Source organism: Lemur catta, chromosome 1 (assembly GCF_020740605.2).
Source record: "Lemur catta isolate mLemCat1 chromosome 1, mLemCat1.pri, whole genome shotgun sequence".
Classification (NCBI taxonomy): Eukaryota; Metazoa; Chordata; class Mammalia; order Primates; family Lemuridae; genus Lemur; species Lemur catta.
Window position 1 is genome coordinate 83,254,370 of NC_059128.1, and position 24,521 is coordinate 83,278,890.

Below are 24,521 nucleotides of genomic sequence, written 5' to 3' on the forward strand. Positions count from 1 at the left end.
CCACGGCACTCTAGCCTGGGTGACAGAGCGAGACCCTGTCCCAAAAAAAGAAAGAAAGAAAGAAAGAAATTTAGTGATGAATGCCAATTTTTGATTCTATAATAACCTGCAGTGCAGGCAGAAAATACAAAACATTGGTAATTGTAGGATTATAAACCATTCCTAATTTTTAGGAAAGGTTCTGACTCTACCATAATCTGAATGCACCGTTCCGTACTTTTAATTTCTATTTCACTTTGTCACAAAGCTCACCTTCTTGGTGTCCTAGGGTTACAAATTTCTTTTATTAGAAATAAAAATTTAGATGTTGAACCAGAAAGTTCAGCCATGGTTAGAAAGGAAAATCTATCCCAAGAATACCAACTTTAAGACATATCTGACAAACAGTGATACCTACTCATTTTATAAACTTCAAGCAAATTGCTGATTCTTACTTTGTACTATAAGTGGGTTTTTTTCCCCTTTTACCTTTCAATCTTGAATCTCATAGCTGCCATGTACTAGAATATATTACACATTAAAAATATTTGTAAATTCTTCTGGCTGCAATGGGGTTACAATAACAGAGCTTCCGGTAAACCTTTTTGGCTTTGACCTTGATACCTGCGTACTATCTGGCCTGAGACTTTGTTTCCTAGGTCTTATTACTTTATCTAACATCAGCCATTTTTGGCTATTTCGTATGTTATCTTACTATTTAAGGAAAAGAACATTTTAATCCAGGTGTGGTGGCTCATGCCTGTAATCCCAGCACTTTGGGAGGCTGAGGGGGGAGGATCACTTGAAGCCAGGAGGAGTTCAAAACCATCCTGAGCAACATAAAAGCTCTGTTGTTCTTGTAACCCCACTGCAGCCAGAATAATTTACAAATATTCTTAATGTGTAAAATATTCTAGTATGTGGCTAGGAGATTCAAGATTGAAAAGTAAAAGGGGAAAACATAGTGAGACCCCATCTCTACAAATAATTACAAAATTAGCTGGGCATGGTGGCACATGCCTCTAGTCCCAGTTACTCAGGAGGCTGACGCAGGAGGATAGCTTAAGACCAAGAGTTTGAGGTGTAGTGAGCTATGATGGTACCATTGCACTCTAGCCTGGGGCAACAGAATGAGACCTTGTTGAAAGGAAGGAAGGGAAGGAAGGGAAGGGAGGGCTAGCTTCAAAGAATATTCTACCTTTCTAGAATGTTCAAGGCTATTAATACAGCCCAGAATAATTTGAACAACAACAAATTTGTGAATTCCCTTACTAGCATGAATTCTTTGCTGATTAATAGTTTTTTCAAGTTCTCTTCTCAGTCTGACTTCTGCCCCATACTTTCCAACAGTGCCATCATCCACCAATATGAAATGGGAATGTAGATTATTCAGAACATTCAATTTGCTCAGGGGGTTCAATAAGGTTTGATAAGGAGCAACCACCTAGACAACAGCAAACATAAGAGTTAGTAGGCAGGAATAAATACAATATAATGCAAAATAAATTTTGAAATAATCTGTAAAGAGAAGAGGTAAAATCCTATTTTATATATAAAATAAATAGAAAATAAAGAATATATTAAAAAATACAAGCTTTTAAGCAACCAAAGATTTATCAATAATGGGTTGAACCACATAATTATATCTTTTTTTTTTTTTTTTTTTTTTTTTTTGAGACAGAGTCTCACTCTGTTGCCCGGGCTAGAGTGAGTGCCGTGGCATCAGCCTAGCTCACAGCAACCTCAGACTCCTGGGCTTAAGCGATCCTACTGCCTCAGCCTCCCGAGTAGCTGGGACTACAGGCATGAGCCACCATGCCCGGCTAATTTTTTGTATATATATTTTTAGTTGGCCAGATAATTTCTTTCTATCTTTAGTAGAGACGGGGTCTCACTCTTGCTCAGGCTGGTCTCGAACTCCTGACCTTGAGCAATCCACCCGCCTCGGCCTCCCAGAGCTAGGATTACAGGCGTGAGCCACCGCGCCCGGCCCATAATTATATCTTGAACCACACAATTATATCCCCTCCTTGCGGGGGGGTGGGGAGGGTGTGGGTGGGAATTAAGAATATCTTGACTTTACTACAGAATTATATATGTAATCATCACATGCAAAGGAAGAAGCAGTAAATAAATAGTGCAAAGAAACTATTATCAGGTTATTAAGGGAATAAACTATAATATAGAAAGGATGCTGAAAAGAGCAATCAAATGTCACCTAGCTACTTTTCCAGCTATGAATAATCTTTAAAATTGATATTAGAAATTTAATAACACTTCAAAGTCAAAATTCAGTAATTATTTTAAAAGGTCTTGATAAATATCTATTACCAATTCATATGTCTATAACCTATTCAAATAAAACACTATCATTTGACTCCTACTCTTAGGGACAATAAAATTAATTCTCAATGTCATGTCATCATTAAAAATTTAATTACAAAGACTGGTATATATGGAAAATATGTGAGATAATTTTATACATAAAAGAGAAAAGACCAGGTGCAGTGGCTCACACCTGTAATCGTAGCACTCTGGGAGTCCAAGGTGGGAGGATTGCTTGAGGTCATGAGTTTGAGACCAGCCTGAGCAAGAGTGAGACCCCTGTCTCTACAAAAAATAGAAAAACTAGCTGGGTGTGCTGGTGCGCACCTATACTCCCAACTACTTTGGAGGGTGAGGCAAGAGGATTGCTTGAGCCCAGGAGTGTGAGGTTGCAGTGAGCTATGATGACGCCACAGCACTCTAGCCTGGGCAACAGAGCAAGACCCTGTCTCAAAAAAACAAAAACAAAGAAAACAAACAAAAAAAACAAACCAAATGTACCAACACATAAGGGCAATTATTTATATTATTAATATTTACGAATTTTATTTATATTTATGAATTATTTATATTAATGCATGCCCAAAAGGATCTGAAGAAAACCTCAGGAAAATACTTTTTAAAATTAATTTGAAAAGTATGGTGTGATCATAAATAGTTTAAGTTGACTTACTCTATTCTTGCTATAATTTTGTTTATACTTAAGTTCAAATATAAGAAACTTTAAAAATCATTCTTACATCTCTCCCAACAAGATCATTTCTGTTTTCAATCACTCCCCACGGAGCTATTCCAATAGTGCAAATCTTTCGAGATGATCTGGAAGCATGTTCTTTGAGGGCATCACCAACATGTTTTGCCACACCTATTCAGACAAAAGTTTATTCATTTTTTATTGTGTCCAGAATACTGTGCTCAATCTGTAACATTATAGTATGTGACATATTTCTTTACATATATAAGATACAAGGCAACAAGGTCCAAAGCCCAACTTAACAAAAGAATACACAAGGACCAAAAAGGAATAAAAAACAAAAACAAACCCCACAATATCAAATCACTACAACTGCCAGAAACACATACAAAACTAACTTTTACCATGTTGTTAGTCCTAGTCCTTTCTTGGATTTCTCCTATAAGTAACTGTAGTTTTTTGTTATTGCTCTACACATCATCTAGAAAAAATTAAGAATATGGCTCAGTGGAACATGACCATTAACAAAACAAACACACACACAACAAACAACTACAAAAGTCCATGTGAATAAAAAAAGAAAGAGAGAGAAGTAGAAAAGGCCATTCCAAAGAGCATATAACTCCTCATTATCACTTCTTATGGGCTGAATTGTGTCCCCCAGAATTCATATGCTGAAACCTAACCCCTAATCCCAAAATATGACAATAGTTGGAGACAAGGCCTTTAAATAGGCAATGATTACGTTAAAATGGGGCTTTGGGGTGGGCACTAATCCAATCTGCCTGATGGCTTTCTAGGAAGGAATCTGAACACAAAGGAAGGCAGGGATACCTACACACAGAGGGAGGTAATGAAAGGACACAACAAGAAAGTGGCCATCTCTGCAAGTCAAGGACAGAGGCTCCAGAAGAAACCAAACCTGCTGACACCTTATCTTGGACTTTTAGCCTCCATAACCATGAGAAAAAAAATTTCTGTTGTTTAAGCCACCCAGCCTCTGGTATTTTGTTTTGGCAGCCCTGGCAAACTAATGTATCACTCAATTTGATTTTCATAATGCATTAGATCTCATCCCTCACTTGGATTATGGAAATAGCATCTTCATTGGTCTTTCAACTGCTGCCTTGCCTACTTACATTCCATTTTCAAAGCATCATCCAAGTGATCTTTGCTCTTAAGTCTCTACTTAAAACCTTCCCTTCTCATTCAGACTAAAAGCCAAAGGGCTTATAATAGTCTACATGGCCCATATGATGCCTGATGTTGCCGCTATTCACCACGCTTCCCCTCACCACACACCAACAACTTCTGACCTCATCATCTAGCGCTCTCTGCTTGTTCCAGTCAAGCTATACTGGACCTTTCTCACTATTCTCCCAAATACTAGCTGTTTCTTCTCCTTTATATACTCTGCCTCATGTTTTTCTTATATCTTGCTTCCTCATTTCCTTTCATCTCTCCTCAAATGTCACCTTATCAGTTCGCCTTTACTATATACAAAATAGCAGCCCCTCCCACCATCCCTCACTTTCTTTCCTTTTTATTTCACATGCCTGCATAATCCTGATCATTTAACATATTATACATTACTAAGTTATCAGTTTATTATCTACATCTCCCCCACTAGGATATAAGCTCCATGAAGTAAATATCTTGTCTATCTTTTGTTATGATATAGTCTCAGCAGCCTGAAAAACATCTGACACACTATGAGGCTCAAGAAATAGTTGTTAATCATAAAATAGATGTTTGCAAGCTGACTTAAGTAAATAATTATGTTTTACTTTAGATGTTAAAATTAATTTTCCTGGCCGGGCATGGTGGCTCACGCCTATAATCCTAGCACTCTGGGAGGCAGAGGTGGGAGGATTGCTCGAGGTCAGGAGTTCGAGACCAGCCTGAGCAAGGGCGAGACCCTGCCTCTACTAAAAATAGAAAGAAATTAGCTGGACAACTAAAAATATATAGAAAAAGTTAGCCAGGCATGGTGGCGCATGCCTGTAGTGCCAGCTACTCGGAAGGCTGAGGCAGTAGGATTGCTTGAGCCCAGGAGTTTGAGGTTGCTGTGAGCTAGGCTGATGCCATGCCACTCTAGCCCAGGCAACAGAGTGAGACTCTCTTGGAAAAAAAAAAAAAAAAATTAATTTTCCCTCCTTATATTCAACCTGTGCATGTGATAGGGAAAACTTGGAATAAAAGGCAATAATACATTAAAAATTAATTTTTGAAAGCTACTTCTTACCATTGCTGGGGCAATGGATTGCCATTCTTATACTGATTTGCCATTAGTCAGAAAGTAATAGGAATAATGGTTTACTCTACAGTAGAGTCAGCAACCTGTTTTGTAAAAGGCTAAAGAGTAAATTTTTTAAGCTTTATAGGCATACAGTCTCTGTCACAACTACTCATCTCTGCTGCTATAGCACAAAAATAGCCATAAGCAAAATACATAAACCTATGAGTGTGGCTGTGTTCCAATAAACCTTATTCACAAAAACAATGAGTGGGCTAGATTTGGTGCATGGGCTATAGTTTGCCAACCCTTGCTCTAAAGTGTATTTTTTAAAAGCCTACATGATAACCTAACAGGTTCAGTTATTATTTTTACCTAAGAACTATGGATTTAACAGAAGAGTTAAATATATCTATATTCATTGTTGACTATTATTTCAGATATCTAATTGATATTATGAAAAATTTACAAACGTGCTAAATAAAATTGGCATAATCATCACAATACCTGTGTTTACTCCTCCAGTTAAAATCCAGGCTCCGGTTGTAACTGCAGCTTTAATAAGACCCTTTCCAAGCAACTGCTTAACTCGTGGGTGAAGCTCAAATTTCTGCATGCCCCCATGTACAGAGATAACAAGTTTGGGTAATTCCATTTGCCATTCTTTAAGCAGAAGTTGCAGAATGACTTCAGGTTTGGTGTCATATGATAGCCTTACATACTAAAAAAGATTATAAAAGAACAAAATAATTGAATATGTTCACGTTTCATAAAACATTACATGACTTTAGAAAACTTTTATGTGAATATAAAAACAAATTTCATGGGCTACTTTCAATATATTTATACTCCAAGGAACAAGCAATAGCAAATGATTTTGAAGGTGAAAAAATGATTCTGTGAGATCTACAGTAGTGGAACTGTATGTAACTTTTAAACATTTAAGACACAAATGTTACTCTTCCTGTTTATACTCGATTACCATTAATCCAATTTACAAATCTATCCACAGTATTTATTGCTTGTTTAACTGAGTTCAGAGTGAGTGAGAGGCATTAAGACTGCCTAAGATGCTGGGAAAAGAAGAAAAAGAAGAACTGTGGGGGGGAAAATAGAGATTTCTAAAACTCTTGTTACTGAGAGAGACAAATACTGAATTATCTGTTTGAAAGTTTTGTCAATGATCTAGTGACTAGATTCTAGTCCAAATCACAAACCATGTTCTCACTAATAAGTGGGAGCTAAACAATGGGTACACACAGGCACAAATGATACAAAGGATATTCAAAACCAGGAAGCAGGGAGGTAGGGGAGTGGATGAGGGACAAAAACTTACCTATTGGGTACAATGAACACTATTCTAGGGCGGGGCACACCAAAAGCCCTGACTTAAGCATTATACAAGGTATCCATATAACAAAACCATTTGCACCCCCTTAATATTTTGAAATGAAAAAATAAATAAAATAAATAATCTACTCCATTTATAAATAAATTGTGACTATGGAATAAAATTTTAAAGATATTTTTAATATGAGTGATTATTTCCTGCACTGGAAATAACTGTGGATTTGATCAGACTGAGATATAAGAAAATTCTAATAAACATTTCATGGTGTTCAGATGGATTCACCAGTTTAATTTTCATACAGCCAGTCTGTACAAAAAGTGAAGGAAAATAAGCTATCCTATGTGTGCAATAATTTCCCCTGGTTTAAAAGATTAAAAAATTATCTTTCTGTTAAGTGATATCACAAAATGTACACGCTACGACCAGTTTAATTTATTCTCTTTGCCCAAAGTACATGTATGAATTAGCTCATAAGATGCTTGAGAGAGAAGTTAGGTAAGAGAGGAGTTTAGGTCTGAAGTCATACAATGAGGCTCCAGAGATCAGGCACTTGACCTCTACCCTTTCTAAAATAAAATATTAGTAAACACAATCCAATAATACACTTAAAAGGTGTCAGTCTTCCAAAATTCAGGATAAGTTCAATCTCTTTATCTAACATAATATTAATATAGAAAGGGAAAAAAAGCACTCATTGGCATTATTGAATCCCAGTAAAACAGAGGTAGATATAGAACCAATATTTTCAAGACATACCACAAAACATACATTAAGCTGTATTTATATGTATTTATCTTTTTTATTCTTTTTTTTTTTTATTTTGGAGACAGAGTCTCGCTCTGTTGCCTGGGGTAGAGTGCCATGGCGTCAGCCTAGCTCACAGCAACCTCAAACTCCTGGGCTCAAGCAATCCTACTGCTTCAGCTTCCCAAGTAGCTGGGACTACAGGCATGCGGTACCATGCCCGGCTAATTTTTTTCTATATATTTTTAGTTGTCCAGATAATTTCTTTCTATTTTTTTTAGTAGAGACAAGGTCTTGCTCTTGCTCAGGCTAGTCGTGAACTTCTGACCTCGAGCAATCCTCCCACCTCGGCCTCCCAGAGTGCTAGGATTACAGGCGTGAGCCACCACGCCCAGCCTATATGTATTTATCTTTATTAAGATTTTACACAATACATTAAGCCAGGAAGGTGAAAACTGTAAGTATCCCCATTAAAATCAGGTAACAAGACAAAACGGAAATTCTCACCATAACATCTTGTAATGGCCCACAGGCCCATAGGACCTGGCACATGCCCTCCCCCTTCAGCTGTCCCACCTCACCTCCTACTGCTCTTTTTCCCCATGCCGCTTTGCCCTTCCCACATTGCTCAACAAGTCTAACATCCCATTAACAGAAGTTCCAGAGGCTGGGCACAGTGGCTGACACCTGTAATCCTAGCACTTGGGAAGCAGAGGTGGGCGGATCCTTTGAGCTCAGGAGTTCAAGACCAGCGTGAGCAAGAGCGAGACCCCCGTCTCTACTAAAAAAATAGAAAGAAGTTAGCTGGACAACTAAAAATATATATAGAAAAAATCAGCCAGGCATGGTGGCGCATGCCTGTAGTGCCAGCTACTTAGGAGGCTGAGGCAGTAGGATTGCTTGAGCCCAGGAGTTTGAGGTTGCTGTGAGCTAGGCTGATGCCACGGCACTCTAGCCCAGGCAACAGAGTGAGACTTTGTCTCAAAAAAAAAAAAAAGAAGTTCCACAAAGACAGAATATAGACAACATAAAAGGGAGAGACATGTATAGATAGGTAAACAGATACATTTAATAGATAACAGATATAGATATATAGACACAAATAAATAAAATTCCAGAACACCAAACACCAAAAGGTTCCAGAAACGTGAAATATTCAGATGTTGGAAGAGATGTTTTTATTTTTCATTTTTTTGGAGACAGAGTCTTCCTCTGTCATCTAGGCTGGAGTGTAGTACCACCATCCTAGCTTACTGCAACCTCAAACTCCTGAGATCAAGTGATCTTCCTGCCTCAGCTTCTTGAGTAGCTGGGAATACAGGCACACACCACCCAAATTGAGCTAATTCTATTTCATAAGATGGGGTCTTGCTATGTTTCCCAAGCTGGTTTCGAATTCTGGGCCTCAAGCGATCCTCCTGCCTTGGCCTCCCACAGTGCTAGGATTACAGGAATGAGCCACCATGCCTAACAGGAAGAAACATTTTTAAATCATCTTGAAGAAAGGTTCTTCACAAAATGAGATATTTCCTATTCTTATGCAAAGACCAAATACCACTGAAAATCTCAGTAGTGATAAACAAATGAAGCTGAAAACATCAGAATTCTACAAAACTGAGAAGACTCCAGAGTCCCTTAAGAATGCTTGGTAGGCTGGGTGTGGTGTCTCAAACCTGTAAACCCAGCACTTTGGGAGGCCAAGGCAGAACGATCACTTGAAGCCAGGAGTTAGAAACCAGCCTGGGCAACAGAGAGAGACCTCATCTCTACAAAATTTGAAAAGTTAGCAGGCATGGCAGCATGTGCTTGTATGTCCCAGCTACTTGGGAGGCTGAGGCAGAACTGCTTAAGCTCAGGAGTTTCAAGTTACAGAGAGCTATGATCATATAACTGCACCTCAGCCTGGGCGACAGAGTGAGACCCTGTCTTTAAAAAAGAAAAAAAACAGGATTTGTTGGATTTGTTCTATGGTAAATCTTTCTGCATTGGTTTTGTTTGTTGATAGTTGGGTACACAAAATAGTATTGGGGAAACAGTCTAAAGTTGAAATTTTTTAAAAAAGACTGTATTAGGGAGCCGGGCGCGGTGGCTCAGGCCTGTAATCCTAGCACTCTGGGAGGCCGAGGCAGGTGTATTGTTTGAGCTCAGGAGTTCAAGACCAGCCTGAGCAAGAGCGAGACCCCGTCTCTACTAAAAATAGAAAGAAATTATATGGACAACTAAAAATATATAGAGAAAAAATTAGCCGGGCATGGTGGCACATGCCTGTAGTTCCAGCTACTTGGGAGGCTAAGGCAGGTGGATCGCTTGAGTCCAGGAGTTTAAGGTTGCTGTGAGCTAGGGTAACGCCACGGCACTCTAGCCTGGGCAACAGAGTGAGACTCTGTCTCAAAAAAAAAAAAAAGAGACTATGTTAGGGATTAATGAGGAATTCCACTCCCAGTAATGATAGACTAGGTTATGTTGGACTAACTCTTCCCCTGGGAACTAGATAAACTAGAAAAAAGATAAATAACATCTGTTTTAAGGCACTGGCGAACTATGAAGGCAGTAAGAACTTGTGAGATCAGAATCCAAAAGAATACGAAAACGCGGAGAGATGATGAGCCCACAATTTGGCGCTGTTTTTCTCATCAAGACACAGAGGCAGGCAGAAAAATGTAAAGGTTAAAATGTTTAAATCTAAATAAATAATTATTATGTTTGGGGGGGTTTCAGATACACAGAAAATTAAAATTTATGCCAAGAAAAGCATGTAAGTCATGAGGGAAACAAATGCAGCTACAAATATTCTAAAGGTTCTTGCATTGTCTAGAAATGGGTAGAAGTACTAATTTATAACACAGTTATGCACTGCAAAACAATGTTTTGGTCAACGACAAACTGCATATATGAGGTGGTCCCATCAGTTTCTAATTCTGTATTTTTATTGTACCTTCTCTATGTTTGGATACACAACTACGTACCATTACAGTTGCCTACAGTATTTAGTACAGTAACATGCTGTACAGATTTGTTGCCTAAAAGCAATAAGCTACCACCTAGCTTTGTATACACTCTGGTATTAGCACAATAATGAAATCGCCTAAGGATGCATTTTTCAGAACTTATCACCATTGTAAAGTGATGTGTGACTGTACATAGTAGCAAGTTAAAAATGTATTTCATAGCGTTTATTATAAGATTACTCTAAAGAATAGAAAAAGAACATACAGTAGGCCCTCTGTATCCACGGGTTCCACTTTCATGGATTCAACCAATCATAGGTCAAATATATTCTGGGAAACAAATTATGTCTGTACTAAACATGCACAGATTTTTTTCTTGTCAGTATTCCCTAAACAATATAGTATAACAACTATTTACATACCACTTACATTGTATTAGGTATTATAAGTAATCTAGAGATAATTTAAAGTATACAGGAGGATGTGCATAGGTTACATGCAAACAACGATACCTATGGATTTTGGTATCTCTGAGGGAAGATCCTGGAACCAATCCCCCACAGACACCAAGGGATGACTGTACAAACAACATGCTATTAAAGAAGGAAGAAAATAATAAGTATTTAATCCAAAAAGATACAAGAAAGAAAATAAAATGGAACAAAGAAAAAAAGTGAGACAAAGAGATAACTAATAACATGATGGCAAATTTAAACTCAAACATACAGCAGACTAAATATTTAAAAACTACTAAATGCTGCTTAGAAGATGCCTCTTAAACATAAGAAAAGGTTACAAGTAGAAAGGAAGGCAGAAAGTTTAGCTATATTGATTTCAGAAAAAGCAGGCTTTGTAAAAAAAAAAAAAGACAAGAAACAGAAAACATTTTATAATGAAAAAAATTTCAATCCACCAAAAAGGTACAATTCTGTATTTCTATGCACCTATACAAAGAACTCTGAAGTACACAAAGAAATGATTGAGACTTTTTGTCATAATGCTATATAAATTGTGAGGTAAATATGTACTACTTAAACAAGGTAAATGAAGTCAAAAATAAAATAGTGACATACCTTAGCTCTGTAGGAATGAGAACCCCCTTGAAAATTTATGACTCCATAAGCATCCGTTGGGCTCTGTTCTGTATGCTTTTCTACAGACCATTCTTCTATTGCCTGATTGAAATGGTCACCCAATTTCACATCTGAGTATTTCATGGCAACACTTGCAGTAAAACAAGCATGTTGCTTGACCAAGCGACCACAAAAACACCTAAAGGAAAAAAGTGACATTATTAAAAAATCTTTTTTTTAAAAATATGTAAGTAAAATTTATTTTCTCCTTTAGAAAGACAGAAAGAATGAGAGAGGAGCGAGAGAGAGAGAAAAACAAAAAGGGAGGGAAGAGAACAGAGAGATGGTGTGGCATCCCAAAGAAAGATTTCGAAAAATTGGAATTAATGAAAAACCAAATTAAAATGAATGAACTAATGAAGAGTATAATAATAATAATGTTTGACTTTTTGATTTTAGGATATCAATAAATTAATACCTTCACCATAGCATTGAAATAGTATAAATACATTAGTATAAGAGGAAATCATCATCTAAATTTAATGTGGGGCATCTATAAAATGTGGTATAAACATACACTAGAAATTGTATTCAATAACAGAAAGAAATGAATCACTAATAGGTACTATAATATGGATGAATCTCAAAATCACCATGCTGAGTGAAAGAAGCCAGACGCCAAAAAATACATATGATTCCATGTATACAGAATTCAAGTAATCTATATAGTGACAAAAAGATGGTCAATGGTTGCCTGTGGCCAGAGGAAGAAAGAGGGATGGCATTCTACCTAGAAGCACATACTGGACCATAATGCAGAAACTCAATGGGGTCAGGCAGTCTCAGTGATTTCAAAAGATCTTAAAATCAGATAAGAGTTTGAAGAAACCAAGGCAACAAGAGTTTCTGAGTTAGAAAACAAAAAGAGGAGGGAACTACAAAGAGAAAGTTCCAAACATCAGCAGGAGTCTCCTTAAGCATGTCTAAGAATATACTACCCAAGGCAAAGATAAGAACTACTACATAGCACAAGGCCAAAAAATTCCCGAAGCTCATAAAGGGCAGGGAACAGTTTGTGTTCCCACCAGCCAGAGTGAAGAGATCTCCTAATACAACAAGGCCTATGACAGGGTCCTCAGAAGAAGAGTACTGTCTAATTAGAAAGACTAAAGAAGACCTAGATAGCCTATGCCCTAACAAAGTATAATAGCAAGGCTTGAAAGGATCAAACTGATCCAAAGTAACCCAACTACATGCTAAAAATAAGTCCCAGCCGGGTGTGGTGGCTCACGCCTGTAATCCTTGCACTCTGGGAGGCTGACGTGGGAGGATTGCTTTAGCTCAGGAGTTCGAGACCAGCCTGAGCAAGAGCGAGACCCCGTCTCTACTAAAAATAGAAAGAAATTAGCCAAACCACTAAAAATAGAAAAAAATTATCTGGGCATGGTGGTGCATGCCTATAGTCCCAGCTACTCGGGAGGCTGAGGCAGGAGGATTGCTTGAGCCCAGGAGTTTGAGGTTGCTGTGAGCTAGGCTGACGCCATGGCACTCTAGCCCAGGCAAAAGAGTGAGACTCTGTCAATCAATCAATCAATCAATCAATAAATAAATAAATAAAAATCCCAAAGTCCCTAATGGAATACGACAAAATCTAGTATCCCAAAATATAAAATTCACAATGTGCAGCACCCATCAAAAATTCCTAGGCATGCAAAGAAGCAGAAAAATGTCAATGAAGAAAAATCACTAAACAAAGACCAGAAATGAGAGATGAAGGAATTATCAGAAGATGACACTAAAACAACTATTATAAGTATGCTCTAATTATTAAGACTGCTTGGGAAAGCAGAAAAAAAAATATGAACATGACGAAGAAAGAACTGGAAGATACTTTAAAAATTTAAAAAGACTCAAATAGAACATCTAGAGATAATACAATATTTGCAATGAAAGAAATGGGATGGGATTTACAATATATTAGACACTGCAAAAAATTAGTAAACTTGATGACACAGCAATAAAAGGAATAGAATATTAGTGACCTTAGAACAATAACAAGTAGCTCAACACACATATGTAATTCAAGTCCCAGAAAGGAAGGGATGAGAATAAAACTTCAAAAACATGTTGGGCAAAAGTTTCCCAAATTTGAAAACTATTGGATCCACAAATCTGAGAAACAACAAAAACTAAGCAAAGTAAGCTTAAACAAAATCACACTAGGGCACTGCTGAAAGCCAGTGGTAAAAACAAAGTCCTTATTAAAAACAGCCAGAGTATAAAAAGGAAAAAAAAAAAAAAGTGGCCAGAGTACAAATGTTGCATTATGTGCAGAAAAACAAGATAAGAATGACAACAGGCATCTTGTCTAAACCTACACAAGCCTCAAGTCCATGGAACAACATCTTTAAAGTATTTAAAGAAAAAAAAGTCAAGTTAGAATCCTGTAAGACAAACTATCAGCCAACCAAAATGATCTAATAGATATTTATGGAACATTCTACTTAATAACAGAATAAAAACCCTATTCAAATACACATAAAATATTCATTAGGACTGATATTTTCTGGGCCATAAAATTAGTCTCAATAAACTAAGACAGATAGAAATAATACAAAGTATGTTTTCTGACCACACTGAAATTAAACTAGGAATTGGCCAGGCGCCATGGCTCATGCCTGTAATCTCAACACTCTGGGAGGCTGAGGTGGGAGGACTGCTTAAGGCCAGGAGTTTGAGATCAGCCTGGGTAATGTAGCAAGACCCTGTCTCTACAAAAAAATTAGAAAAATTAGCTGGGTGTGGTAGTGCATGCCTGTAGTCCCACTACTCAGGAGGCTGAGGCATGAGGATTGCTTGAGCCCAGGAATTTGAGGCTGCTGTGAGCTATGACTGAGCCACCGCACTCCAGCCTTCCAGCCTAGGTGACAGAGCCAGACCCTGTCTCTTAAAAGAAAAAAAAATGTTGAAAGGCCTTTAAGAATAGAGAAATAGACGGTCATAATGAAGGTACAGATAGAGCATCTCTGAAATGAAATGGAAACTGTAACAAAGAATCAAGTGGCAATTCTAGAACTGAAAAATGTATGAAAAGTTCACTGGATGGGCAAAACTGAGTATTAGAGATTGTAGAAATATGAATTAATGAACCTGAAGACAGATAATAGAAATTATCAATTTGATAAACAGAGAAAAAAATTAAAAAAAAAAAAAGAGCCTCAGTGGCCTGTGTAAAATATCAACCAATCTAACACATGTGTAACTGGAGTCCCAGAGAGATGAGAGAATAGGGCAGAAAAATAGTTTAAGAACAATGGTTGAAACCTTCCAAAATAGTAAAAAATTTGAACTTGCAGGTATTTACACAAGCAGAATAAGTACAAAGAGAATCACTCAGGCACATTGTAGACATGCTGGCAAAAATCAAAGGTACAGGAAAAAATCTTGAAAGAAGCCAGATGAAAAAAAGACCCATTACACAAAGAGAAACAACTACATTAATGACAGGTATCTTCTTCCCCAAAACAAAAGCCAGAAGATAACATGACATCTTTAAAGTGCAGCAAGGAGAACACTCAACCCCAAATCCTATACCCAGTGAAAATATCCTTCAAATACAGAAGTAAAATAAACATATTTTCAGATAGGCCAAACTGAGAAAATTCATTTCCAATATACCTGCACTATATGAAATGCTAAAGGAAGCTCTTTGGCCTCCCAAAAGAATAGACACCAGAAGGAACTACCCCATCTATAAGAAGGAATGAATAGGACTGGAGATAGTAAATATAGCGGCAAATATAAAAGACTGTCAGTTCATTTCCCTTTACTTAGTTCCTTAAAAAAAAAAAACAAACTCAATATATCTAAAACAAACTCAATCTATGCACTTTTGTTCCTAGCCTGCCAACCAGAGACCTTCTCCTTTTCCTCTTATATTTGTTCATCAAACCTTAAGGAACATTACCATTTACTCAGTAGCCCAAGCAGGAAATCTAGGTACCACACTCAAACCTTCTCTTTTCCTCACCTCCACCAAATCTTACTGCATTTCACATTAATCCATTCAAATTTATCTACTTCTCTTCATCATCCATCATACCACTATCTTAATTCAGGTTCCCATTTTTTGCCAGAATCACTCCAAAACTTTATAAACTGGTATTTTTTCCCTCCTAATCCAATCTCAAAATGCCAACTGTTCTTACAGAAAAAAGAAAATCTGGCATGTTATGCACCTATGTAACAACCTTTTAATATGAAATCAAAAGCAGGTGGTTTAGTGCACAAAAACCTTAAATGATAAGGTCCTTATTTCCCAGGACTCAGATCTCTCAAATTCCCATCTTACCTCCTATATTCCAGAGTTTCCTGAGAGAACCATGATGTCCTTCACTGTCAGGCCTTTCCACATCCTGTTCTCTCTGCCTAAACCCCCTTTTCTTCAATCTTTGTCCAACTAACTCAGACTCAATTTTAGAATTCTGCTCAGGTATTTAGAATTCTGCTTCACCTGAGTTTCAAGCAGCCTTGTCTGATCCTTCATCTTCCAAGTCTAGGTAAAGTACCCATCAAATATAACAGCATGTGACTTTTATCCCACTGGATTCTAACTAATGTTTCCAATAGATCAATTTTGTTTATTTTTTAAACTTTGCACAATATAGTTATGTTAAACTTACCTGACAAGTTGCTGACAAATTTGACATCCTGGAAGGCATCTATAAGACACAAAAAGGTAAGTAAATTACCTCAAGGGAAAAATTTTCTTATTTTAATCTACACTATATAAAACCCATATAAAAGTACAAAAAAAGGGAAAATTATACATTTTTCTGTAGATATCACAGATCATGTATAGTTTGATTTATACATTCAAATAACTATTTTTAACTCAGTATCCATATTTTAAATACAATTAATTATGACATGAAATCCAGAAACCATAAAAATATAACATTTATATGTGGCAAAAATCTGCCATTCACATAGTCTAAAGACAAACTGAGAAAAATATATTTGCAAAGGGTTAGTTTCCCCTAATATACAAAGAGCTTATCCAAATCTATTTTTTAAAATCCAATATAAAAAGGAAAAAATATATAAACAGATAGTTCATAGTAAAACATACATATGAAAAGTCATTTGATTAGAAAATATTTTTTAAAAATATTTTACGATAGGCCGGGCGCAATGGCTCACGCCTGTGATCCTAGCACTCTGGGAGGCCGAGGTGGGCAGATCGCTCGAGGTCAGGAGTTCGAGACCAGCCTGAGCAAGAGCGAGACCCCATCTCTACTAAAAATAGAAAGAAATTATATGGACAACTAAATATATATATAGAAAAAATGAGCCGGGCATGGTGGCACATGCCTGTAATCCCAGCTACTCGGGAGGCTGAGGCAGTAGGATTGCTTGAGCCCAGGAGTTTGAGGTTGCTGTGAGCTAGGCTGACGCCACGGCACTCTAGCCAGGGTGACAGAGCGGGACTCTGTTTCAAAAAACAAAAAAAAAATTTAAGATAATATCTTGGTGAGAACATAGAGAAAGTCTCATCTGCTGGGGGGGAGTATACATTAATATAATTCCTATGGAGAGCTATTTGGCAAAATTTTAAAAATATAGACTCCTTCTCACACGCTAAATCCAGTTCTAAAACTATAGGCTAAAAAACATCTGTAATATATGTATAAAATGAAAAATGTACAAGACTATTCATTTCAGCATTTTTTCTAACAGCAAAAAGAAAAACTGAAAATAGTTAAAATGTTCATTAATAAAGGACTACTAAAACAAGTATGATTCAGACATGTAATTAAATAGGATGTAACAATTAAGAACAAAATAACCAGCCTGAGCAAGAGCAAGACCCCGTCTCTACTAAAAATAGAAAGAAATGATTTGGACAGCTAAAAATATATATAGAAAAAAATTAGCCAGGCATGGTGGCACATGCCTGCAGTCCCAGCTATTTGGGAGGCTGAGGCAGGAGGATCGCTTGAGCCCAGGAGTTTGAGGTTGCTGTGAGCTAGGCTGACGCCACGGCACTCTAGCCCAGGCAACAGAGTGAGACTCTGTCTCAAAGTAAATAAATAAATAAATAAAATTTTAAAAAAGAACAAAATAATGATCTCCAAGATAAATATAAACACAATGGGCTTAACAGTATGCATTTTGAATCAGGGAGAGGGATAACCATCTGCTTGGACATGCAAAGATTATATCTAACTATTTCTGAAAGGTATTCCAAAGAATGGGATCTTTTACAGCTAAAGCACAGTGGTAGAAAGGAGACTTCCATGTATAGCATTTGGTACTTTGTAAATTTCGAACCAGGTACATGAATTACCTTACCTTACCTCACATAAAATTAATTTAAAAATTCTACTAGTGTAGAAAGAAGTGACCAACTGTGTTTGTAAATTATGTCTTTCTTACCGGGAATGGTTACGGTTGAGGATACTTAATAGCAGCTTGAAGTTTCTTTAATACCTGATGAGCGCTTTTATTATTCTACTGCAAAGTGAAATTAACAGAACTATGCAAAATAAACTTCTTAGTGATAATATAATCTATTTTTTTAATAAAGCAAAACCACAATTTTCTCTGAAAAGCAAAACCATGTCTTATTTTAGAACAGGCACATTGAACTAAGGAGACTTACATTCTCATCCCATCTTTATGAATTACTAGCCATGTGACCTGGAAAATGCCATTTATCCTCTCTGGTTAAAAAATATGACATTATAACAAAACATATCTTTAATAAGTAGTAAGAAATCAGAATAAGTCATAGAATCTAATGACTGGAAGAGACATGAGGTTACCTATTTTAATGATCAGAAGAGTTAATAAAAAATATTTACAGCACTTGCTATAGTTTGTATGAATTTAAAAGTAGATACTTTTACAGAGTTTATAAAAAAATGTGAAACTATTCTAAAACCAAAATGTTTTCTCAATAGTAATCAAATAAATGCAATTTAAAAATACATACAATTATTTGTCAATTAAAAATAAAAAATTTTAAATAAGCAAATTTTAAAAATATGTACTATTTCCTACTTATCACCTTTTCTTGAGGATGATATTAGTCAATATTCAGTAAAGCAGGTGTTCTCATTCACTACTGGTGATAATTTATATTGCTTTAATCCTTTTGGAAAGCTTTTGGCATTACATAAACTTAGGAGGGAACATAAGGAGGGAAACATAAGGAGGCAAAATCTTAGATAAAAAATGTTTTATCCACAAAGGTCTTCATTATGGCCTAATTTTAATTTATAATTGCTAAAAATGGAAAACAACTCAAATGCACAATAGGAGAACAGTATATGAACTGTGGTATATACACTAACAGAATATTAATTGCTATTCTTATAAAATATCTGTAATATGAAAAAATATATTTACTGTAACAGTTTGTTAAAAAGCAGGTACAACATTTTACATATAGACCGAATGTAGCAATACTATAAAACAAAAGCCATGTACTGAGAAAAGATGAATTAAAAGTAAATACAGCGAAATGTTAACAATGACTGTCTCAGCCAGGTGTGGTGGTGCATGCCTGTAGTTTCAGCTACTACGAGCCAGAGGCAGGGAAAGAAAAAGACTATCTTGATGTATTAAAACTCTGAGCACTGAGCCAACTTTCTACTTCTCAAAAGTTTTCAAAATTTATCATGTACATTACAATGGGAATGTGTTTGTAATGTGACAGATCCATTCAATATTTACTATGGACAAAACAGTGATAAGTTCTGTAACATAAAAGAGGTATCAGTTAATAAAAAATTAACTATTTTGCTATGTTTTTGTAAGAGTAATGTACCTAATGGAAGTAAAAGTTGCAGAGAAGGTAACTGGATGGAGAACAAGGTTTGACAGGAGATAAGAAATATAAGATCCAAAAATCTTATAAATGTCTTTGTCAATTAATTTTAATTTTTTCTAAGTGCCCATGGAGAGAAGCGCTCTATATGTCAGGAAGTAACTATTAATATATCTTAGATTTTCTTGTTTAAGCTTTTTCTATTTTTAATTAAGCATCAGAAAAAGAAATTTTACCAAAAATATTTAAGTAAATACCTTGTGAGATCAACATTTTCCTGAATTTTAGTTAATGTTCTTTACTTTTAAATTATTTCTATTATCTGTGCTCACCTCGGCAGCACATACACTAAAAGTGGAATGATACAGAGATTAGCATTTGCATAAATAAATAAATATTTTCTATCATCAAAGCCATTTTAAAGACCAAAAGGATGATCCAAGATGCCCACAGTCTCTGATGATAGGTTTTTCAGTAAATGTTGATCTGTATTCATATATTGGTAAACAAAAAGAGTGACTATTAGGTTCATACTGGTTTCTTCAATATGAACCATAGTATTGGATACTCAGTAGATACCCAATAAATAGACACATAAACATCTTTAAGTTCTCAGTATCAGTGAATCAGTTACAAAAAGAGAGCCTTAACTACCCTATCTCTATAATATATTAGCATGATTTGAAGGAGTTCAGACATGGGGAACACTTTGAGGAAGAGGTTTTATGCTGTAAATGTCATTAAGAACCCTAAAATACTGTTATCTCATTAATACTGTTTTCCTTCTCCCAGTCTCTCTACCATTACACAATTAATAGTAACTACAAACAATCGATTTCAATAAATAAATAGCAATATAATTTACATGTAATTTCTAGAAGATCCCAGAAGAAACATAAGTATGCTTACCTGTGAGGGTCCTTGGAACTTGGTATAATATATACACATTCTCTCTTGGTCAAAGTGCTTTCTATCCAGGATTTCTGGGACTAAAGCAAAAAGTTTTAAAGGATGGTTTATAAGTTAACCCACTAAATAAAAAGAAAATAACTTCATAATAAATACATTAAAATTGTTCTATGTCATTTTTTAATTCACTATTTACTATATACTATACTCTTACTGATGATGGCACACCTAAAACATCAGAATAATTCCATTTAAATCCAATGTGATTTAGATTATTAAATCAACAGTGCTATGTAAATACAGTTGCTTGAAATAGCCAAAGAGGAAGGAGGCCAAATTTGAGATTCCTACTGTGAGCCAAAAACCACAAGAGGGGTTGGTATGATCATGGGATATGGGCCATTTAAAATACAATTAAAAGTGATGGTCAGATTTAACATTTATAAAAAATACCCAGCACTTTGGGAGCCCGAGGCAGGAGTATCTCTTGAGACCAGGAGTTTGAGACCAGCCTGAGCAACATAGCAAGACCTCATCTCTACAAAAAATTATAAAATTAAGTGGATGGCCCGATCACAGCTCACTACAGCCTTGAACTCCTGGACTCAAATGATCCTCCTGTCTCAGCCTCCCAAGTAGCTGGGACTACTGGTCAACGCCACCATGCCTGGCTAATTTTTTTACTTTATTTTTATTGTTTTGTAGAGATAGGGTCTCACTATGTTGCCCAGGCTTGTCTCAAACTCCTGGCCTCAAATGATCCTTCCCCCTTGGCTTCCCAAAGTGCTACAATTACAGGTGTGAGTGAATGTGACCAGCCAAGGTCTATTCTCTTAGCATATTTCAAGTATACAATACATAATTGTTAACTGTAGTCACCATGCTGTACATTAGGTCTCTGAAAGTTATGCATCTTATAACTACAAGTTTTTACCCTTTAAACAAAACCTCATTTTCCACACCCTACACTTCCTGCCCCTGGTAACCATCGTTCTACTCTTCTGGTTCTGTGTTTTTGACTTTTTAAAATTCCATACATAAATGAAACCACACAGTATCTCATTTCTGTGTCCAGCTAAAATTGTGATAGACACACACACACACACACACACACACACACACACACCCCGAAATAATATTCAGTCTTAAAAAAGCAATATCCTGCCATTTCAACAACATGGATGAATCTAGAAAGCCATCATTTCTTGTAACCAACTCACAGACACAGCTTCCAAATCCCTGTGATGGATGTGCCCAGTTACAGGATTCATTACACCCAGGGAAACCCAAAGCCTATTACCAGATATTTATTAGTTTCCCAAACCACATACAATTTACCCACAAGCAACACTTAAAATGTTGCCTAAAACAGTTGACACTGTATTCTTAAAAGGCTGTCAGAGAAACAGAGCTAGGAAGTTAAACAAAGGTCAGTTACTCAGGCAGCAGGGCAAGGGGTCTTGTTAACTCTTTGCCCAAAGTGCATACAACGAGATTAATTAGCAGATAGTGTACTTTCAGGCACTATTCTAAACATTTTACATGCTCCCAATAATCCTATGAAGTGGACGTTATTAGTATTTCCACATTACAGATGCAGGAACTTAGACAGACATAGAAGTTAAGGAATTGTCCAACATCACACAGCTAATAGTTTCCCATGGCTCCAAAACTTCTGCTTTTACTAGAAATTTAAAATAAGCATTTCAAAATTTAAGGTGGTTTTAAATATGCCACCTTTCTTACATCTTTTTGAAACTGATGAGTAGAAATATACTATTAAATAATTACTTTCAAAAGGGAAATTCCTGTGTGATTTCTGTGTACATAATTGTCTGGACACGAAGAAAAAAGAACAGAAGGGCTAACGTACTTCTCCTAAATGGTGTTGTTAATTATTAAACCTGATAACCCTTATCTTTCTCCTATTCTGTTCAGCAACAGCCTGCTTGAAGCAACTCTGACTACAGTTACTCAAACTAGGGTGAGGTTAGGTATGTAAGAATTAATGTTAGGTATTAAATGTTGACTTGCAAAACTTTGGATATTTATTAACTGAAATACTCAAAAATTAAGTCAGGTATAGGCTGAGCATCTCTAATTTTAAAATCCAAAATCCAAAATTCTCCAAAATTAAAACTTTATGAGCACCAACATGACACCACAAGTAGAAAATTCCATACATTAGGTACTTAACACAAACTATGTTTCATGCACAAAATTATTAAAATAGTATATAAAATTATATTCAGGCTATCAGTATAAGATATATATGAAACATATATAAATTTCATATTTACATTTGGATCACATTCTGAAAATATCTCATTATGTATATGCAAATATTCCAAAATCTGAAAAAAACCCAAAATACTTCTGGTACCAAGCATTTAAGCTAAGGGATACTCAACCTGTAAGTACTATGCATAGCTTATGCCTACCTACTAACAGTAAGTAGCAATATTTTCACTGACATTTTTATTGAAGAGATAGTTACATAGGGGACAAAAAAAAATGAATCCCAAGTATCATTTAACATAAAAATTATTAGAGCTCTCTTTATAAAGATTAATCTAGCAAGGAGACATCTAAAAAGTAAGATAGTGCCACCATAGTTTCTTGAGGAGGCGCACTGGGGAATTAAACTAGCAAAGGAGTGGATAGGATATAACAAATGATTTCTAAATTCTATAGTTTACCATAATAACTTATGGAAACTAAACACTACAGATTTATTATTAATGTAGTCCTAGTTTCTCATTCTTCCTTCACCACTACAATTATTTTCCAAAAACATATGCAACTTATCAGGGCCCAAATGAACAGCTTTCCCTTCAACTGATGCTTCCTTCAACTTCCCCACTTCTTAAAGAAGGATGACTACCTTAAATGGAGAATCACCAGTTTTTCTATAAAGGCCCAGATGGTAAATATTTTAGGTTTTTTGGACCTAAGACTGTCACATGTTCTTTGTTTTGCTTCTTAAGCCTTTAAACATGTAAGAACCATGGCCAAGCACAGTGGCACATGCCTGTAATCCTAGCACTCTGGGAAGCTGAGGCAGGAGGATCGCTTGAGCTCAGGCGTTCGAGATCAGCCTCAGCAAGAGTGAGACCCCATCTCTACTAAAAATAGAAATTAGCTGGGCAACTAAAAATAGAAAGAAAAAAAAATTAGCTGGGTGTGGTGGCGCATGCCTGTAGTCCCAGCTACTCAGGAGGCTGAGGCAGGAGGATCACTTGAGCCCAAGAGTTTGAGGTTGCTATGAGCTAGGCTAACGCCACGGCACTCTAGTCTGGGCAACAGAGCAAGACTGTCTCAAAAAAAAAAAGAGCTGCTTTATTTTTTTTTTGCTTTCTTGCCCAGGCTGGAGTGCAATGGCATCATCATATCTCACTGCAACCTTAAACTCCCAAGCTTAAGTGATCCTCTTGCCTCAGCCTCCCAAGTAGCTGGGACTACAGGCATGTGCCACCATGCCCAGCTAACTTTTCTATTTTTTCTAGAGATGGGCTCTCCCTATGTTGTTCAGGCTGGTCTTGAACTCTTGGTCTCAAGCAATCCTCCTGCCTTGGCCTCCCAAAGTGCTGGGATTACAGGCATGGCCACTGTGCCTGGCCTGATGGGAGAATTTAATCCATTTACAATTCAAGGTAATTATGTAAGGACATATTACTGCCATTTTGTTAATTGTTTTCTAGTTTTTTTAGTAGATTCTTTGTCCTTTTCTTCCTCTCTTGCTGTCTTCTTTTGTGATTAAATGATTTTCTCTAGTAGTATGCTTTGTTTGTTGTTTCAAAAACATAGTTTTAACAGGCTATTTTAAGCTAATAAATTTTCTATGTCACAATTCACATCTTTTTATATTGTATATCCTTAACAAATTATTTGTTGCTAGTATGTTTAGTGGTTTTGTATTTTAACCTTAACACTAAAAATACAAATGATTTATTTACTAGTGAAGTTTTATACTTTCATATGTTTTCGTGTTACTAATCTGCATCCTTTTCTTTCAGCATGAACTCCTGTTAATATTCGTGTAAGACAGCTCTGGTGGTGGTGAACTCGACCAGCTTTTGTTCGTCTGGGATAAACAAGTCTTTATCTCTCCTTCATTTCTGAAGGGCAGCTGTTCCAATTATAACATTCTTGGTTAGCAGTTTTGGTTTTTTTTTCCTTCAGCACTTTGAATGTATCATCCTCTCTACTACACCCCATAGTAGTTTCTAACTGAAAGATCTACCCAAAACTTTAGCAAAGCAATTTGCTAAAAGCCACTTAAACTGTGTCACTCCTATGCTCATAAATTTTTACTAAATTTTGTGCCTATAGGGACATACAATGACATTAGTTTATTTCAAGACTACAGGTTCCCCTACCTTATTCACCAATTTTGTTTATTTCATCAACTTACTATCTCTTATTCTG

At 36.2% G+C, this 24,521-nt stretch overlaps 1 protein-coding gene across 2 annotated transcripts in view; it reads right to left on the reverse strand.

Moving 5' to 3' along the window:
* Positions 1-24,521, reverse strand: part of TRPM7 (transient receptor potential cation channel subfamily M member 7) — a 102,240-nt gene that overhangs the window by 67,326 nt on the left and 10,393 nt on the right. For both annotated transcript variants that reach the window (XM_045529156.1, XM_045529165.1), the window contains exons 2-7: positions 20,094-20,173; positions 16,033-16,071; positions 11,351-11,549; positions 5,742-5,955; positions 3,045-3,169; positions 1,252-1,423 (exon numbers count right to left, since the gene is read on the reverse strand). In XM_045529156.1, coding sequence (XP_045385112.1) covers positions 1,252-1,423; positions 3,045-3,169; positions 5,742-5,955; positions 11,351-11,549; positions 16,033-16,071; positions 20,094-20,173 — 829 coding nt within the window. The remainder of the gene's footprint in view (positions 1-1,251; positions 1,424-3,044; positions 3,170-5,741; positions 5,956-11,350; positions 11,550-16,032; positions 16,072-20,093; positions 20,174-24,521) is intronic.